Source organism: Trachymyrmex septentrionalis, unplaced genomic scaffold, assembly GCF_001594115.1.
Source record: "Trachymyrmex septentrionalis isolate Tsep2-gDNA-1 unplaced genomic scaffold, Tsep1.0 scaffold14, whole genome shotgun sequence".
Classification (NCBI taxonomy): domain Eukaryota; kingdom Metazoa; phylum Arthropoda; class Insecta; order Hymenoptera; family Formicidae; genus Trachymyrmex; species Trachymyrmex septentrionalis.
In genome coordinates, this window is record NW_017304543.1 from 456,218 (window position 1) to 473,217 (window position 17,000).

The 17,000-nt window shown below is 33.5% G+C and overlaps 1 protein-coding gene across 2 annotated transcripts in view; it reads left to right on the forward strand.

The window, feature by feature from the left end:
- Positions 1-1,169: 1,169 nt before the first annotated feature.
- LOC108745580 (serine/threonine-protein phosphatase 2A 56 kDa regulatory subunit gamma isoform-like) overlaps positions 1,170-17,000 on the forward strand; it is a 25,839-nt gene continuing 10,008 nt past the window's right edge. Inside the window, exons 1-2 of one of the 2 annotated variants that reach the window (XM_018481809.1) lie at positions 1,170-1,529; positions 1,707-1,769. In XM_018481809.1, the coding sequence (XP_018337311.1) occupies positions 1,527-1,529; positions 1,707-1,769 (66 nt within the window). In that variant the 5' untranslated portion in view covers positions 1,170-1,526. Of the gene's footprint in view, positions 1,530-1,706; positions 1,770-11,182; positions 11,868-13,509; positions 13,764-17,000 lie in introns of those variants that run through there. The other variant, XM_018481808.1, reaches the window with a different exon arrangement.

Consider the following 17,000-nt stretch of genomic DNA (forward strand, 5'->3'; position numbering starts at 1 on the left):
TCGAAAAGCATAAAAGAGAAAAAATGTTTCAGACAAAAGATTTTATTTATCCCCCTTTAAATCATACAACTTTTGTCTAAAACATTTCTTGATATTTTTTATTCTTTTCAAGATATTTTGATATGAAAGTTAAAACGAGATACTTTGTATATATTAAATGTATTCAGGGGGTCCGAAAACTTTCGCATTTCTATTAAATCAATTATATCGTATTCCAACACTAGTTACTTCCTAACTCTAGTAATATACAAATAGATTTCCGATACAGAAAGAGAAACAAGAGAGAGATGTTACAATTTAAAAAAAATTACGATTACATTTTTAAAATTTGCCGCGCATGCGAATATTTTCGTTGCGTTGACGTCCATCTTGTCTGCGTTCCACTTCACGCTCACAACGCTCGTGGAATCATTTCATCCTTGTCGTTTATCAAATATTAAACAAAGACAAACGATGCTCGCGAGCGTTAAGTGAAACGCAGTTCTTATCAAAATGTTTTTATGGCACTACACCATTTATAAATACAAAATGGACAAAGTTCAAAAGAGAAGTAAAGTTGCTGCGTTGAGAAATTGCGAGGGAAATACAATAAACATTACTTATATTACTATAATCCAAGTGGAAATTAGAACAAATAGAACGCAGTGAATTAGCAGATCACCGGACTGTCCACAGTTCGAGTCCGATTCGGCCAATGGCCATCGCGAACGTACGCCATGCCATACGTCGCGTCGGCTCGTTGGCCCGCGGAGTTGTCGCGAAACGCGTTGACACGCGCGGTTTACCAGAAGTTTGGACTCGCGAATGTCAACCCGATTCGATTGTGCGTGCACCACTGACAAAATTGGATAAAACAGGATAAAATGCCGAAGAGGAAGAACAAGGTACGTCTATCCCGATCTAATCCGTCGTCGTCGTCGTCGTCGTCGCCGCCGCCGCCGCTGCACTCATTTATCGTACGCGCGCGGAACGCTCGTCCTATCCGGTGGACGGAGAATTGTACTGTGGTAGTGGAAGTGGAGATGATAGTGCGCAAGACGGAGAAGAGGATAGGAAGGAAGGGAAAGAAAGAGGAAAAGGTTTCATTACGCGCGCGAGGAAGAGTGAGATAAATCGACTCGACAGGGAAAAGAGAGTAGCGCGGCGGGCGCGGTGCAGGGAGAGGAATCGGGGGAACAACCCCGACAGGCGGATCTCCTTAGCCACCCGAGAGGAGGATTGAGGAGGATGTAGCGTGACTTCGGTTTTTCAGTCCGATCCCGATTCCAAGTTGCTCGCGCGCTCGTACGCGCAAGCGTGCGAGACCGCCCTCTCTGTTCCGTACGACAATCCGTTCTGTGCCCGTTCGGCTCTTCTCGCCACCGACCGGGATTAATCGCGCGCGCGTTGCGCGATCGGTCCGTGTTCGGGTTTTCGGTTCACTTCTTGCCGACGCGTACGTCGCCGACGGCTACGACGACGACGAAGACAACGACGAAGACGTGTGCTACTGCTGCTCAATCGGCCGCGCGCCCAGGACGAGCGCAATGGTATTAATATTCTCTGTATCTCGCCTGTACGCTTTCAACGACGCTCTCCCGCTGTCACATTCTCTCCTGCCTCTTTCCCTCTGCGTTTAACGTTCGCGAGTGCGAAAGCCCTCGAGAATCGTAACGCGACGCGCCCCACGCAACACTATCCGGCCACTCATTCTGCTTCTGTTCCAGGAGACGGCAAAGAGCGGCAAGGAGAAGACGAAGAACGGCAAGGACGTCGACGCCGTTGACGAGGTGAGGTTATATTGTCCCTCTCTCTCTCTCCCTCGGTCTCTCCTTTCGTCACTCGCCGCGAGTCTACTTCTGTCATCGCGGATTATCACCGTCTATGAATCGCCGCGTGCGATTTTCCACGATACACGTTGCAACGCGTCCTGTTTTAACAAAGGTTTCACTAGGAAATACATTTCGGTGTGACTCCACGATGACGACGATGACAGATTGGCCGCATGGCTAACCCGACATCTTGCATCTCTTTTACTTTTTGTCCACTCTCACGATACGAGAATCTGTGCACAAGCATCGGGTGAATATTTGAATTGTGTGTCGCGATCATATAACCTTTTTCCCCAAATACGGAAACATGAAACATGCAAAATTTCTTCGTTATACTTTCAATGGTGAAAATTTTTACTTTTTACATTTTCACGTTAAGAAAAAAGTGTTACATGATTGCTACCCAAGATACTTGTGAATTTAAAGACATATATTATAAAGCAGGTCATTGAAATAAGATATTTTAAGTTATCTTCAAAGATAGCTGATACAGTTATCTTTGTACATTGATTGTCAGTGCTAATGTAGTCTTGAAGAAATAACAGTACAATTTTCGTCACACTGATAAGTTTGTCGATTTACGTAACACGTATAATTGCACTATTTATATAATTTAATATGATTTGTAGCTTCTACAACGAATTATTGATTGTGAAAGTATATTTATATAATCAATATTAATAGTATGCTATTATGTTATAGATAACATCCTTCAAACAAATGATAATTTGTGTCTAGAATGACGATGGGAATGCAGGAAGTAAAAGAAAAAATCATTTTATGATCAGAATTTATTTTCTTTTACATGTACTTTATAAATACTAAATGTAATTTACAAAAAAACATTAAGATTAAAATAGACGTGAAACACAACTTTTTATATGGATTAAATATCATGTATGATTTAACAAATACGATATTCGTAATACATATTTTATTTTTTAGTTACGTACTTAACTTCTTTCTCAGGAGACTGTAACTTTTTCGTATAGTTAATTTTTTTGCAAATTTAATATAGAATCTTTTTCAGTTGAATATTGATAACAAAGTACTGTATTCTTAATATTATTAATTGTATTTATTGTGGTACTATAGATTCCCTAAACGAATATCTTTTGCCAATCAGATACATTTAATCATAAAAGAATAATGATGTTTATCAAAGAACAATTAAGATTGTCTGTCGACTTAATCTATCCAGTTTGTTTATGTACTAAAGATTTTTTTATGAATCTTTATTTTTTTTAAACAGCGATAGAACTCTTCCTAATTATTTTTTTATGTATATCATTTAAATGATTGAATGTGTCTGACTGGCAAGAGGATAGTATCAGTTTAAAGAATATCAAGATTATTTAATAGCAATCGAATATTTTTGCCATAGCTATTTTTCTTTTTTTGATAATTTCTTAGCATCAAGCGATAAATATATTTTTAACAGTGGCTATAGCTAGAAATGTATTGTGTTCGCAGCGAGGCGCTTGTAATTGATCGTTCAATAAGCGATCTAATCGCGAGAATTTATTCATCGAGTCAGATAGCGAAAGTTATTGTATCAGAGTTGAAACAATTCCGAGCTAGATGGCGCTCTCCGCGACACTTTAGGCTCTTGTCTAAACTAAGGATAGGCAATGTTGACATCCAAATGATCAATTTAAAAAAATTATCTGTTTTTTTTTTAATAATATATCGGAAACATTAATGATAATCGATAATTCGTAATTTCTATTTTTATAGCTATTTATAATATTTGTAATATTAAACTAACAAAATTAAACTTCGGAATTAAATTTGGATAGACTTAATTAGTGATTGATTCAATCAGTTTGCAGCAAAATTTTGAATTATAATTCATTATTCTCAATTTAATCTTTTTTCCATATTAAAATTTATTCAGTGTTAAACATAGAATTAATAATTCCATTAATTTTATCTAAATTAATAATTTTACTATTAATGAAATAGTAAAATCTTTCTTGAGTTAACTAACTGTCCATTATATTAATCAAAGTTTTATCGAAGTTACACTAAGGGCCGGTTGTTCTACCTTCGGATAAGCTATGTGATAATTTATCTAATCAAAAAAAAAAAAGAGAACGAGAACGAAAACAAAAAAGTGAACTAAATCTAGTCTAAAAGTATTTAGCTACAATAAATGAGAACAAGTATTATAGAATTAAGTAGAAAAAATTAGGAATGAGAAATTAATTTTGACGTAGTGATATGATATTAATCAAATAATTTTACACGTTTTCCAGTAAAGTCTCTAATAAAAACTAATAACATTGAACAAGAAAAATTATCGATATAAGAATTAAACAAATCTAAAAACTAATCTATTTTTTAAGAAAAAATGTCGAATATTAAATAATCGACTAAACGTCTATTTCAGACATTTCTCTTCATAATGAACATCATATAATATTACAAAAAAACATAATTATTTATATCTGTTAATATAAATAGACAGCGTTAGTAAAAATATTAAAAATACTAGCGATTAGGCATTATTTTCTCAAGGAAGATACTATTAATCTATTTAATGAGACATGGATATATTTCTTTTGGCGCGATAATATACAATATTTTGTATATTATTATCTAGTAAAACTCAACTGTAACCTATTTTAGGATTTTATGTTTTATCAATTAAAAAATGCAGCTTTAGTTTTGAATATATTAACAAAATATAAAATTTAAATATATACAAATAATTTTTTTAACAATAACAAGGTGTGTGTATATGTTGAGTTTTTGAGACTGTAATTAATTCACTTGTAAAAAAATATCGTCAAAATATGCTATATCGCAAAAAAATTGTTTTTGGACGGAATACGTTTCCTGCAGTGAACATTTTGATTTTTTTTTTATAAACTCATCGCTTGGTATTAACGATATGATGCAAATTTTTTATGCAGAATAATAACATTTCGGAATTAAATGCGCTCTTCCTCTATGAAAATTCAGTTGCACAGGAAACCGTTTTGCATAATTCGTTTGTATTCTCATTAACATTAAGTTCATCTTCGATCGCGCATGAATTTTACATTTCGTATCTCATCGATATAGGATCGATATCACATGTTAATTTTGCACGTAACGATAACGTGACGTTACGTAAATGTTTATTTGCATCATTAACATACACGGTTTCGCCTCGTTCATTCTGTCAACTACGAATATGAAGATTGAGTATGGGCGAACTGCGTTCTTTTACTCTATTTTTACGAAATGTTATTTGGATCATATCATTATTTTTTTACCAAAATAATAACATTTATCACAGATTATTCGCCAATAAGTATGAGACAATTCTGAAGAAATCAACAAAGATTTTCGTAAATTTTACAGAATCGTTCCGATATCTGATTTACTAATTTTTCCCCCTTTTACTTCCCTTGTTGATGATTATACGTGCATCAATGGCACGAAATACGAAATTGATCGGATGCCAAATTGCATACATGAACGCAAACGTGTATGTACACACATGCATGTACAAGTATTATAATTATTATGGATATTTGTGTCATCATTTGACGCCGCATCCGTTGATTCGTGTCAAACTAATTCGTCAAGCTGATGTATACAAGAAAGTTAAAGGGCTGTTCTGGTTGTTATATGACAAATTTTATCCATAAATTCGGGTACATATACGCGCGATTCTTTTTTTGTTGGCAGCGTCAATCGACACCTGACGATGTGACGCTGACAGTCGCGCACGTGACACGACATATTTCTAAAATAAATGTCGCAAGAAAAATTATATGAAGCTTGAAACGGCATGGCCGCGATGCGCTAGAGTGGAAATCGCACTTGTATGTTCTCTCTCCAAGTGATGCAATTTGCGCCGCGCATTAGCACAAATACTTTGTATATTTACATGTGTATATATTGGACCGATACGTACACACGCGACTGCCACTTTGTCGTGGTGCTTTTACGCACAATTTTTCGGAGAAGACGATTCTTACCGAAATTTTCCGAGCTGTACGACTAACGCCTGTTTTCGTTTGGGTTGGAACAAAAATTCGTAGCGTTATGAACTTTAAAATTCAAGCAACTTTGTTAAAGGTAAACCCCATTTAAATTTTAAAAAAAGATTTTAAAATTCCTACTTTTGAAAGATCGCTATGCCTTTTGCGTTTCTATGAGTTTGATAATTTTTATATATAAAAAACGAAAATGGGAATTTTCTTCTCGCTTGGCGGATCTATTACGTGCTTCCCAAAAAAAATTTCTGAAAATTTTAGATTTTTTAACATGCAAGTTTTCCCTACAAAATTATTTTTTATATTTCTAAGATCTTATATTTCTAATTCTTTATTATTAAGTTATCGTGGATTAAATAAAAAGAGCATTTTGACTTAATTGCGCACTCCATTAAAAACCATCGCACAGTGCAATTTAGTAAACAGATTTTTACAGCTGGAAGTATGGAACTTTGTTCTATCGAATGGTATAATTGCCAAATTTTTTTAAAAAGTATACATGATACAAATGTAGTAGCATTACGAATTTTTCCAACTCAGTAGATTAACTTTAGTTGAATTATTCTTCATTCCTTTTTAGTTCTAAAAATTAAAAAATTTTTAAAATTAAAAAAAATGAAGAGTAAGTTAAACTGTGGTTAAAATTGATCTACATTGATGGAAACGGATATAAATCGATAATACTGCGCAATAATAGGATTAGATAAAATGTTAAAATTATAGATAAAATGTAAATACAAACGATAATAATAGTCTTAAATATACATCTTAAATAATGACTTTAAATATAAATCTTATAATAAAATGAACTGTAATTTAACTCTTTAATACCATATTACAGGAACAATATACTTGGATATTATCTTAATTAATAGAAAAGAGTTATATAAGTAATAGGAAAAGCCTATGTTAAATGAAAGCCGGATATGCCATACTCAGGCTTGACTTTTTATTTTCTGATTAATTTGCGGTTTAGATTTAATTTCACTTAACTTTATAATAATTTAAACTTTGTGTTTTTCTAGATATGATTAATCACTAAACTGATGATTTTGCAGTATGGTAATTTAATAAAAGTTACTACAAAACCATCACTTTAGTGATTAATCATAGCTAGAAAAAGATCGACGCGATACAAAGTGCGCAATACAATTTTTACATTATTATCAGATTAAGTTTAACTAGTAAATGGAAAAAGCGGAGTAGCAACCGAAAGGTTAACACTTCTTAATGCCATGAATATTTATCTTCAATGGCATTAAGAATCATCTAATCACTTTTAACTCAGAAATTATTTATGGTTGGATATTTTTTATTCGATTAGCTGGAAGTCGAATAAATAATATTTGCGTTTCAAGATATTCCGTTGTATCTAGAGAGAAAACCAATCGGAATTTTAGACGTGGCGAAAGCATGTGACTTCTCATGATTGTACCGTGATTATTTTCGGGTTACTGTAGATTCTTTTGTGCGACGCTCTTCATTAATGAGATCATACAAAAATCTCGGTTGTCCCGCCTATCCGATAAAACCAGCCATGCGGTGAAGAACGGGCGTATCTTTCTCTCTATTTCGAGCGACGTGCAAATAGAAAGCGTGCTAATAATAGTCAATACTGATGGGGTGCATTCCAGGCACTTCTGTATCTCGACGACTTTTTCGGCGGCTTACCAAAGAACCCAAGTGTATGAAATTAGCTAGATCTTTTCTGAAAGCGAGATTTTCTATGTGAGAGGGTCGACGAGAATGCAGAAGAGAGGAAATTGCAAGGCATACTCGAAATAGCATGAGATTCTAGGTTCAAGAAACAGGTAATGCGAAATATCCGTGTGTTATATAGGCACTTTCTTTTGAGGATTTTGAGAAAAAAATCTAATTAAATTCAGACCCGAAGAAAAAATCGTTACTCTCAAATGTAATTTTTACTGACGAAATTTTATGTTGCACTAAATATAAAAAAAATTATTAGGAAATCGTGGAAAAATATTTGACGTAGAAAAATATTAAATGGAAAAATATTAAGCAAATAGAACGGTACAATTTTTTTTTATCACGACACACCTCGAGTTTCATTCAGCAAAAGGATTGAGAAGTTTAAGTGAATTTTCCGATACACTGTTAAATCTATAGAGTAAAATTTAATCTAATGTTAGTCGCCACACTGCTCCTACTAAATACATCGTTATTTTTTACCAAAACGATAATTAAATTTGACACTATATTGTCAAATTGACATTGTATAGTGTCAAATATAATCATTGTTTTAGTATAAAATAAAGACAAGATTGAGTAGGAGCAGTAACGACTCACACGTTAAGTTAAATTTGCCCCTATAGATTTAACAGTGTATAGCTATTAAAAATTGAATAAACGTCCGAGAATAATTTCATGAAATACATAAGAAATCGAGCGTGGGAGTTGACATGCATATATATTTAAAGGTTGAGAAAGGGCGATGATCCATGGGTCACGCGTTCTAACAGCATATTTTCACCTTGGAATTTCTCGATCGTTTCCGAAAATAGGCCACGGCTGGAATAACTGTAGCGTCAGATCGACCAAAAGTTATGCTTCCTGTGAAACCGCAATCGGCTTCCGTGCCGCACAATATAATGGCCGCTTATATACACGATTATTCGTTAGATTGACGTGCAATAATGGGGCGGGTACGTTTAGCACGCGTCACCGTAACGCGATGACAAATTGCGGATAGGCCGTGGCGCTATGTCAAATAATAGCGTTAATCGATTCACGTAGAATTGTCGGGCACGATGTCCAAGAAATGATAGAACGATGCTGTAAATATTCCGTCGAATAACCGAGACTGAGAAAAATTCGAAACGTCGTAGTTTCCAGATATATTGGACAGTAATCTTTATTAGTACGATCTCTACGAAATAATACATTTATAACGAAACATTTTCAACAATCTTTTTCTCTCGAAAATTTTTAATAGTCGGCGGAATTTAAATAAAGAAAAACACATTGAATAATATACGATATGCTGACACAGGTGTTCGGTTTATTTATACTTACTTTTCCTAATTCACGAATTTTTAATTACAAGAGATACAAAGAGTTTCAACGTTTATTTTCTCACATATATACCTATTAACATTTAAGAAAATGATAATGACAAAATTAGCTTCTTTCGACGTAACCAAATTGCGAAATGTGCTATGACAAAATTGATCGATAACACGCAGAAGGAAACGACATAATTACATTCAGAGAAAAAAACATAGTGGTAGCTAACAGCTACACAAATTTCATATGTAGAATTAATGTACATAGGTAATTAAACTGTTTTACAATTATAAAATAGTTTGTTAATTTATAAAATAGTTTATTCAATTATGCATATATTAATTTATTCAATTACACTGAGAAAAAAATTGTTTATTTCATTAAATTGATTGTTTGTCTTTATTTCTTCTGATGAAAAATGAAACATTATATTTGACTCAAATACATACATCCTCCAATGAAAGAAATAAAGACTAATTAATTCAATTAAATGAACTATTAATTTAATTAAATAAATAATTTTTTTCTTATTGTAATGTATATTAATTCTATAAATAAAACTTGCATAATTATTACTTTTTTAGTTATTATTATTGTTTTTCTCTGAGTGTATTACAGATACTTTATATATAAATTTTAGATAGATCGTAGATTACAAGATCATTTACATTGAATACAAGTGCGAAAAAATCATTTTTTGCGTGGACGTAATTTTGCTAGATATAGTAATCAATTATTTGATCGTTTTGTTAGATAACAATTAATTTGCATCTATATAAGTTAAATTACTTACTAGTGGCTATTTTCAAAATAGTCGGTTATTTATATACAGCATGTTATATTATACTTATATTTTTCGGGTTGTAAAACTTCTATCTTATATATTTTTATGCCCCAAATGATTACATATTATTTCATAAAACGGGAATTCAGAAAATTGTTATTTAATATCTGAAAATTTATTACGTTATATATACGAGATTGTACGTAAAATCCTGTCGTGAATTGTAGATAGGTGATATTTGAATTGGGCTCAATAACAATTGGATGTCTTGTTGATATAAAATACGTAGCGGACACACGTCATATTTGTCACTCGTTAATAACCGCATGTGACCACGTCAAACCGGCGGCTCCTGCATGTTTTCGCATGCACGACGCATGCATACGTTGCACCTCCCACAGGTATTCAGAAATAGTAACCGGGCATTGTCATTTCGTCACGCGGCGCCTAAAGCCGCTTCATCATCATTTGTTAGGAAATACAAGTATGACAGGGAAGTGAGCTCGGCGGTGTTACAAAAGACCTCGCTACGTTCATAATTGTTCTATTGACATGTTTTCTGTTAATATTGTAATAATATATCGCACAGATGAAGAGAGAGATACATTTCATCCATTTATTAACAATTATTATCCAACAAGTCTACAGAATCCGATAAAAAAATTATTTACTTCTAAGTTTCAAACGTTCGAGCAAAAACAAATTGAACCGATTAAATTTTTTTTTATCTAAACCTCGTATTTTTTTTATAATAAATTTTTAGTTTTAACATAAAATTTTCGAAAAATCTCAAAATTTTATATTTTTTTGTTATCTTCAAATTTTGAGTAATGTTTTCTAAATGTTAAGTACTTCTGTATACGATTTGATTTTATAATGAAGTATAATATTACCGAGAGAAAAAGAATGAAAAAAATTTTAGTTTGACGTAAGAAATATGAATGTAAAAGTGTCTCGTATTTAATAACAACGAATTCAGTTGGGCAAATTCAGTACTGATACATATTAATACCGTCATACACAACATTTACGTTAATACACAAATTGACATAAAGATATGTGTTTAGATATGTGCAATATAAATTTAGAAACGAGTTAAACTACGAAATTCTTAGTACACTTTATTATACCGTTAAATAAAATATGTATTTTATAATTCGAATTATTTGCATTTCACTTTTACATTCAAATTAATCAGTGTACAAGAGTTTTAATGTGCACCAGCGGGTGTTAAAATACGTCTAATCAAATACGTTAATAGAGTTTTTCCCAGTCCATCTCGTTTCCCAGTCCGCTCGTCAGAAGGTTCATGCAAATCCAGGAGCAATATCTTTCTAGGCGAACTTCTCTCGAACTTCTACCGATTATACGAAAACGTAGGAAAGAAACTCGCGGACATGCATGTTCATGTACCGCGAGATAAAACGTAATTCCTCATAATTAGCGTGAGGGTTAAGGTCGTACGTGGCGGCCTTGAACGATCGGCGTCGATCGGACGGCGACGGCGTGCCGCGAGAGCCGATCGCGCTCGCCAAAACCTGCGGTGTGTGTACACGAGAGTGTCGCAAGTGGCTGGCTGCTGCGATTCTCGGTCACGAGTACACGCTTGCCGCTCGCCTCTGACAGTGCGCTCTCGTCACCGTCGCCGTCGCCGTCGCCGTCTTGAACTCCGACTCCGGCTCCAACTTTGATTCCGCCTCTACGAAGCGCTTTTCGGACAATCTCGGGCGTCGCGACGTCGGTGACGTCGCATCGCATTTTCCGCCTTCGCTTACGTCTTGCCTGGAGTTTATTTTTTTTTTTCTCTCTCTCTCTCTCTCTCTCTCTCGGCCGCTGGCATCGTGACGGGCGAGTTATCGCTCGGAGGGACTCTCTCTCTCTCTCTCTCTCGCGCGGACGAGAGAAAACAGTGTCGTCGACGATTTCTCGAACGGAAAACCGGACGAAGAGGTGACACGTTCCTCCTTTACGGTGCGTCGCGAATAGTGCTATCCCCCGAGTGCTGCATCGTCGCGCGCGCCTTTGTCCGTCCCGCCACGAGAATATTCCGCGCTGGACATCCGCGTGGAGAATATTTATATCTCCTCGCAGGGATGCCGTGAATTCTTCCGAGTTCTACGAGGCTCTGAGAAAACGCCCGCTTTTCACTGTCCTCGCAAGTCGCGATTTCTCTTGCGTTTTTCGATAGAGCCGCACTAGAGAGTTAGTCTAATGTTTCATGTATATGAGAGATAAATAACACTCGATCCGCAGGTGAGACAACTCTATCAATCTATCTATTGCAAAAGTTTTATTTATCTACGGGAATATATATTTTAGTTCGCAAAAGATGTGATTCATAAGCTTGGAAATTACACTGAGAAAAAACTAAAGGCCGCGCGTAACTACTCAAAAAGTTACATTATTATGAATAATGAATATAAAGTTACAATTATGAATAATGTATTAATACGACTGTAATCTTGGAAAATGTATTCAACAATATCATGATATAGAGAATCTAGATAAAGAACGTTTAATATGAAAAATACAGTTCTTGAAAAACTTAGCGATACGTTATCGGTATTAACTTCAAGTTACGTCACGTCGGGCTTCTTTTCAAGATTGGTACTGGGAAATATTGAGTTACAAAACATCGCGTGACGGCCAGCGACAGAAAGATAATATTTACTCCCTCGTCACTTTCGATTGTCGACTAAAATACTCGCAAGTGTGAAGCGCCGGATCCATTATAGAGTCTGCGGTGGCTTTTCCTAATCTTGGATAAGGGGGAAGGCCTACTTCTCTCGCCCAGATACTTCGTTCCACTGTCTTATTTTTGTACACACGCGTCCAACTTTACGCGCGTAAATTGGCTGTGGAGAGAATTCATCGTTGTTGCAAATAGATCGAGCGTGACACGTGTACTTGTTAGTAATCGCTGAAATAGTTTATCTCGTCGATCACCAAATTGAAAATTTTATGACAATATTGTGACGCTAGGAATATCCTAGATCGAGGATTATAGCTTGAAAGTTTGACGTAGACGAAGTGCATGAAAGAATTGTTTTGCTAAAGTATTTAAAAATTTAGCTACACGAGAAAACCATTTTGCTGAAGTATCTAAAAATTCAGGTAGATACAAATCTGAAAATAATTTTATTGGATCATTAAAATATATAGAAGTATGATAAGCAATGCTGCAAAATGTTTTGACATTCTAGCAACCAATTTGAGCGTCCTATATAATTGCTTTGTTTTGACAGTTTAACAGAATTATTTTCAGATCTATGTCTAACTAAATTTTAAATATTTTTCCGCAAAACTGTTTTTTTTTTATGCATGTAGGTATACACATTTGAAAATAATTTTGTTACACCATTAAAATAATTATTTAGAAAATTCAAGCATGATAATTAAACAATGTTACAACAAGTTTTGACATTTTAGCAGTTTAAGCGTTTCTACATAATTATTTTAGCAGTTTAACAAAAATTATGTTTAGATCTACAACTAACTAAAATTTTTAGATACTTTAGAAAACTGGGTTTTCCGTGTATAATTTCAAAATAATTATGTTTGAATGCTCAAGCTGATTTCTAGAATGTCAAAACTTTTAGCAGCATTGTCCATTATGCAGTTTGAATTCTACATAATTAATTTGATAGTCCAAAATTATTTTCCGCTCTGTAGCTAAATTTTTAGATATGTATTTTAGTAAAATCGTTCTTTTGGTGTATGTGTATATAGTCTAACATGTCTACAAGTCTTATTTTCCTCGTTTTTGGAAAGAAGATTTTTCGGCGAGATCTCACGTCAATGCACTCTTATGACGGGAAAATCGGTTTGACACTTTGGATTTGAATAAAAAAAATTCCCAGCACGTTCCTGGAGTTATTTCGCGGAATATTCTCAGGCATGCATTCGGGGGTGCACTCTCAGGTGCCGGAGGGAAGAAAGCGGATATTCCCGGTAGTACGTGAAGTGGATCGACTGTTCGACGGCTGTGTGATTGAGATCCTCTTCGTCCCGTGAGAAGGGAGGTCGCGAATGCGAGGATCATGTTGCGTCGCAACGCTACGAGACCGTTTTTCCTGCGGCTGGCTGCCGCCCTGTGCTGATAGTGAATTTCCTTCCTGTGCCGATCGTTGTTCCGGAAATCGCACACTGGTATGCAGAGTAAAATGCAAACGTTCACCGGGCTCGCCTTCGGAAACGTGTTCAAGAAAAAGGCAGGTTTCTCACGCAGCGTCGATTTTAGTTGATGTGTTCTGTTATTAAATATTCAATAGATTTTAATGTGGCATCCTTACATGAATTTTTGATGTATAACTGTAAAATGAAAAACTGAAAGCTGAATCTAGAAATGACTTTAAATTGGAAAAATTTAATATTTTTTATTGAATATTTTCGTTATTCACGTTGTTATCATGTTATTAATTGATTCATGATAGAGTCTATATTTTTATTTCTTCTGATATGATATGTTTCATGGGAATAAGTTTTTTATTTATCACGCAAAGTTAACTGTACATGGTGATCGCCTACTTTCTTCTTTAAAACTATTAAATACGATAATTCGTACATCAATTAGTGTTTTGTTATTTTAATTGGCAAATATATTCAACGAGCACACACCGTTTTGAATCACTTTTTGTATATCTACGATTTTACGTTAACAATTTCACAAATTCTGAGCTTATTACCTTTGGACATTGTCGAGTATCAACACACTATTTTTAAATAATTTTCAATAAGATAACAATTCTTTTATTTTGCTCGCAATTTAATGTGCGCGATTGAAAAGCAAGATTGACTGATTTATCAGTATATATTTATCACATGTGACCGATATGATAACCAAAGATAGAATAACTTTTTAGCACACGATTCGATTGCGCGGAATAAAACGTTTATAGATAACCGCGTATGGTTGATATCGAATGCGTATTAATTTTGTATAGATATAGAGCATGTTGTAAATAACACATGAAAGTATAATACACTCAAGACTCAAATTATAAAATATCAAAGATTATTGCGTTGCAATCAGTGAATTTTTCGTTGCAAAGATTAATGATTTCTTATCTCTCTCATTAACCTTTGTTTATTAATAAATTAAATTAAAGAATTATATACAATTTAAATTTGAATTTATTCAATTTGACGTATAATTAAATATATATTTACTTGTTGTAACAACAATTTTTTTTTTAAATATTATTATTTTAGTACATATATTTTTATTATTCTGTTATATTATTTATATACATTTGTATACATTATAATATATTTAAATTTGCACCATTGCAAAATATTAAAATTATTCCAGTAGAATTAATACATATCACAATTTAGATTTTCAACAATAATTGCGAGAAATACCTAAAATAAATGAAATTTTTAATCCCACGAATTATAGTTTTATGAATATCATGCCTGCAGTATTAAGTTGAGTGTATAATTTAATTTAAAAAATTAATATTTTTGAAAGAGGGTAAATCTGATGATAGCTTAAGGAGATAAAAATAGAAATCTGAAAACTAGAACTTTAATCATTTTATTAAAAACAGGGCAATTATATATCAAACGGTACTTCGCACATAATCATTCTCTTTTATCGTTACTGCTGCCGCATTCATTCGAAATAATGAATGGCTTCTGATGAAAACGAGAAATGCCATTAGGAAGATGAAAGAAATGAAATGCGTTTCGCATGTCCCTCGGTCCCTCAGGCGAAAATTCTTGGTAGAACAAGAAATCTCTAATAGTAATCTTTGACCGTGAACTTCCAACACTGACCGACCTTTCCTCGCGCATAAAAACATTAATTATAAACCATTATTCCCTCATACAAAGTTAATCAATTGATAAAAAATTAATTTACTCCAAAACTCAATACACGCTGCAAAAATAAAACTATTTACATATTTTATATTAGAATGAAAGTTAATACTATAAAAATTATATTATGTATGTGATTTTAAATTCTTGAATGGGAATATATATATTTTAATTTTTATAATACATTATTTTTTTATTTTAGAATAGTGTTGATTAAATAATTTCGTGTTTTAAAACGATTAAAATGTTTTTTGGATAATAAACATTTTAATCGCAAGCGACAAAGCATCCTTTGATAAGTTGCTTCATCGCGCGAAATAACTTCCGCATTTTATCGCACATTTATGACGCGTTTTACGAATCTTTTCAAACTCTCAGAGAACGATAGTAAATACTAGATTTCACTAGGAGACAATATGAAGGATCGTCGACTTTGTTTATCAAGTGTACGTGATTGCATGCGCATATTCTGAAGACACTACAGCGACCAGCGACATGAAAACTCAGACCGACGAGTGACGGTAACTCCGTAATAGTTCATCAGATCGTGTTTTACATCTATTTTTATCTGCAATGTGCGGACACACATTTCGCTTTACTACATCTCTTTAGAATACATTTAACTTGCGTACGTGTACTACCTGTCATCATACTGCGCAGATGCGTTATTGATTACGCAATGTTGCAATATTTTATCATGCATTTAGCAGCGTTAGATATTTTGACGAACAAGCTTGAAAGTAAACTCTCATTGAAGAATATTTTATACATGAAAAACTAATTACAGATCAATTTTCCAAACTACGTTTCCCAATATCTGAAAATTTTTATAGATCATAGTTTTCAAGTTCTTGATGTCAACTTCGTGAATAAATTATTTCTATTTAAATTTGCGTTAAAAACACCCACGTCCGATTTCCCGGTTGTTACGGATACAACCGATATAGAATGTACCGTTGAAAAAGTCAGTAATTGCTAATTATACATTCGATGTTAGGCGCGAAAACTTTGAAAGCGGAACGATCGAGAAAGTGAATGATGAAAACTCGTGTAACTATTATAGTTGGTCGGTTTTAATAAAGCGAGAAGAACAGAATCTGATGGGATTCATTATAGGACATCAATGTGGTTCATTTGTTCGCACTCCAAAATAAACCAAGACATTTGTCCTTTCCTCGCTCATTTGAATAACCTACTTTATAACTGTGATCGAAGATGATTAAAGGAAACACTGTTCGTTCACATGTGGTTTTTTTGCAAGATTTTACGGTTCGCATTTATCGCGAATAAAGTGATTAACAATTGTACTTGTAATACATATATACTTAATGCAAAGAGATTATTTAGAATTTTCTTTTCTCAGTATTGAATTTAATTTATGAAATTTTCGTTCAAGCATAGTTTACTTAAAATTGATAGGTCAGTTCTCCCGTTTTTTAATATCTAAGAATTCTAATAAATCATATTCCTAGAATTCGATATTATATTTTATAAAAATTATTAAACAAATAAAATATATAAAAAATAATTTATAAAATTATTAAATTTTATAAATTATTAAAC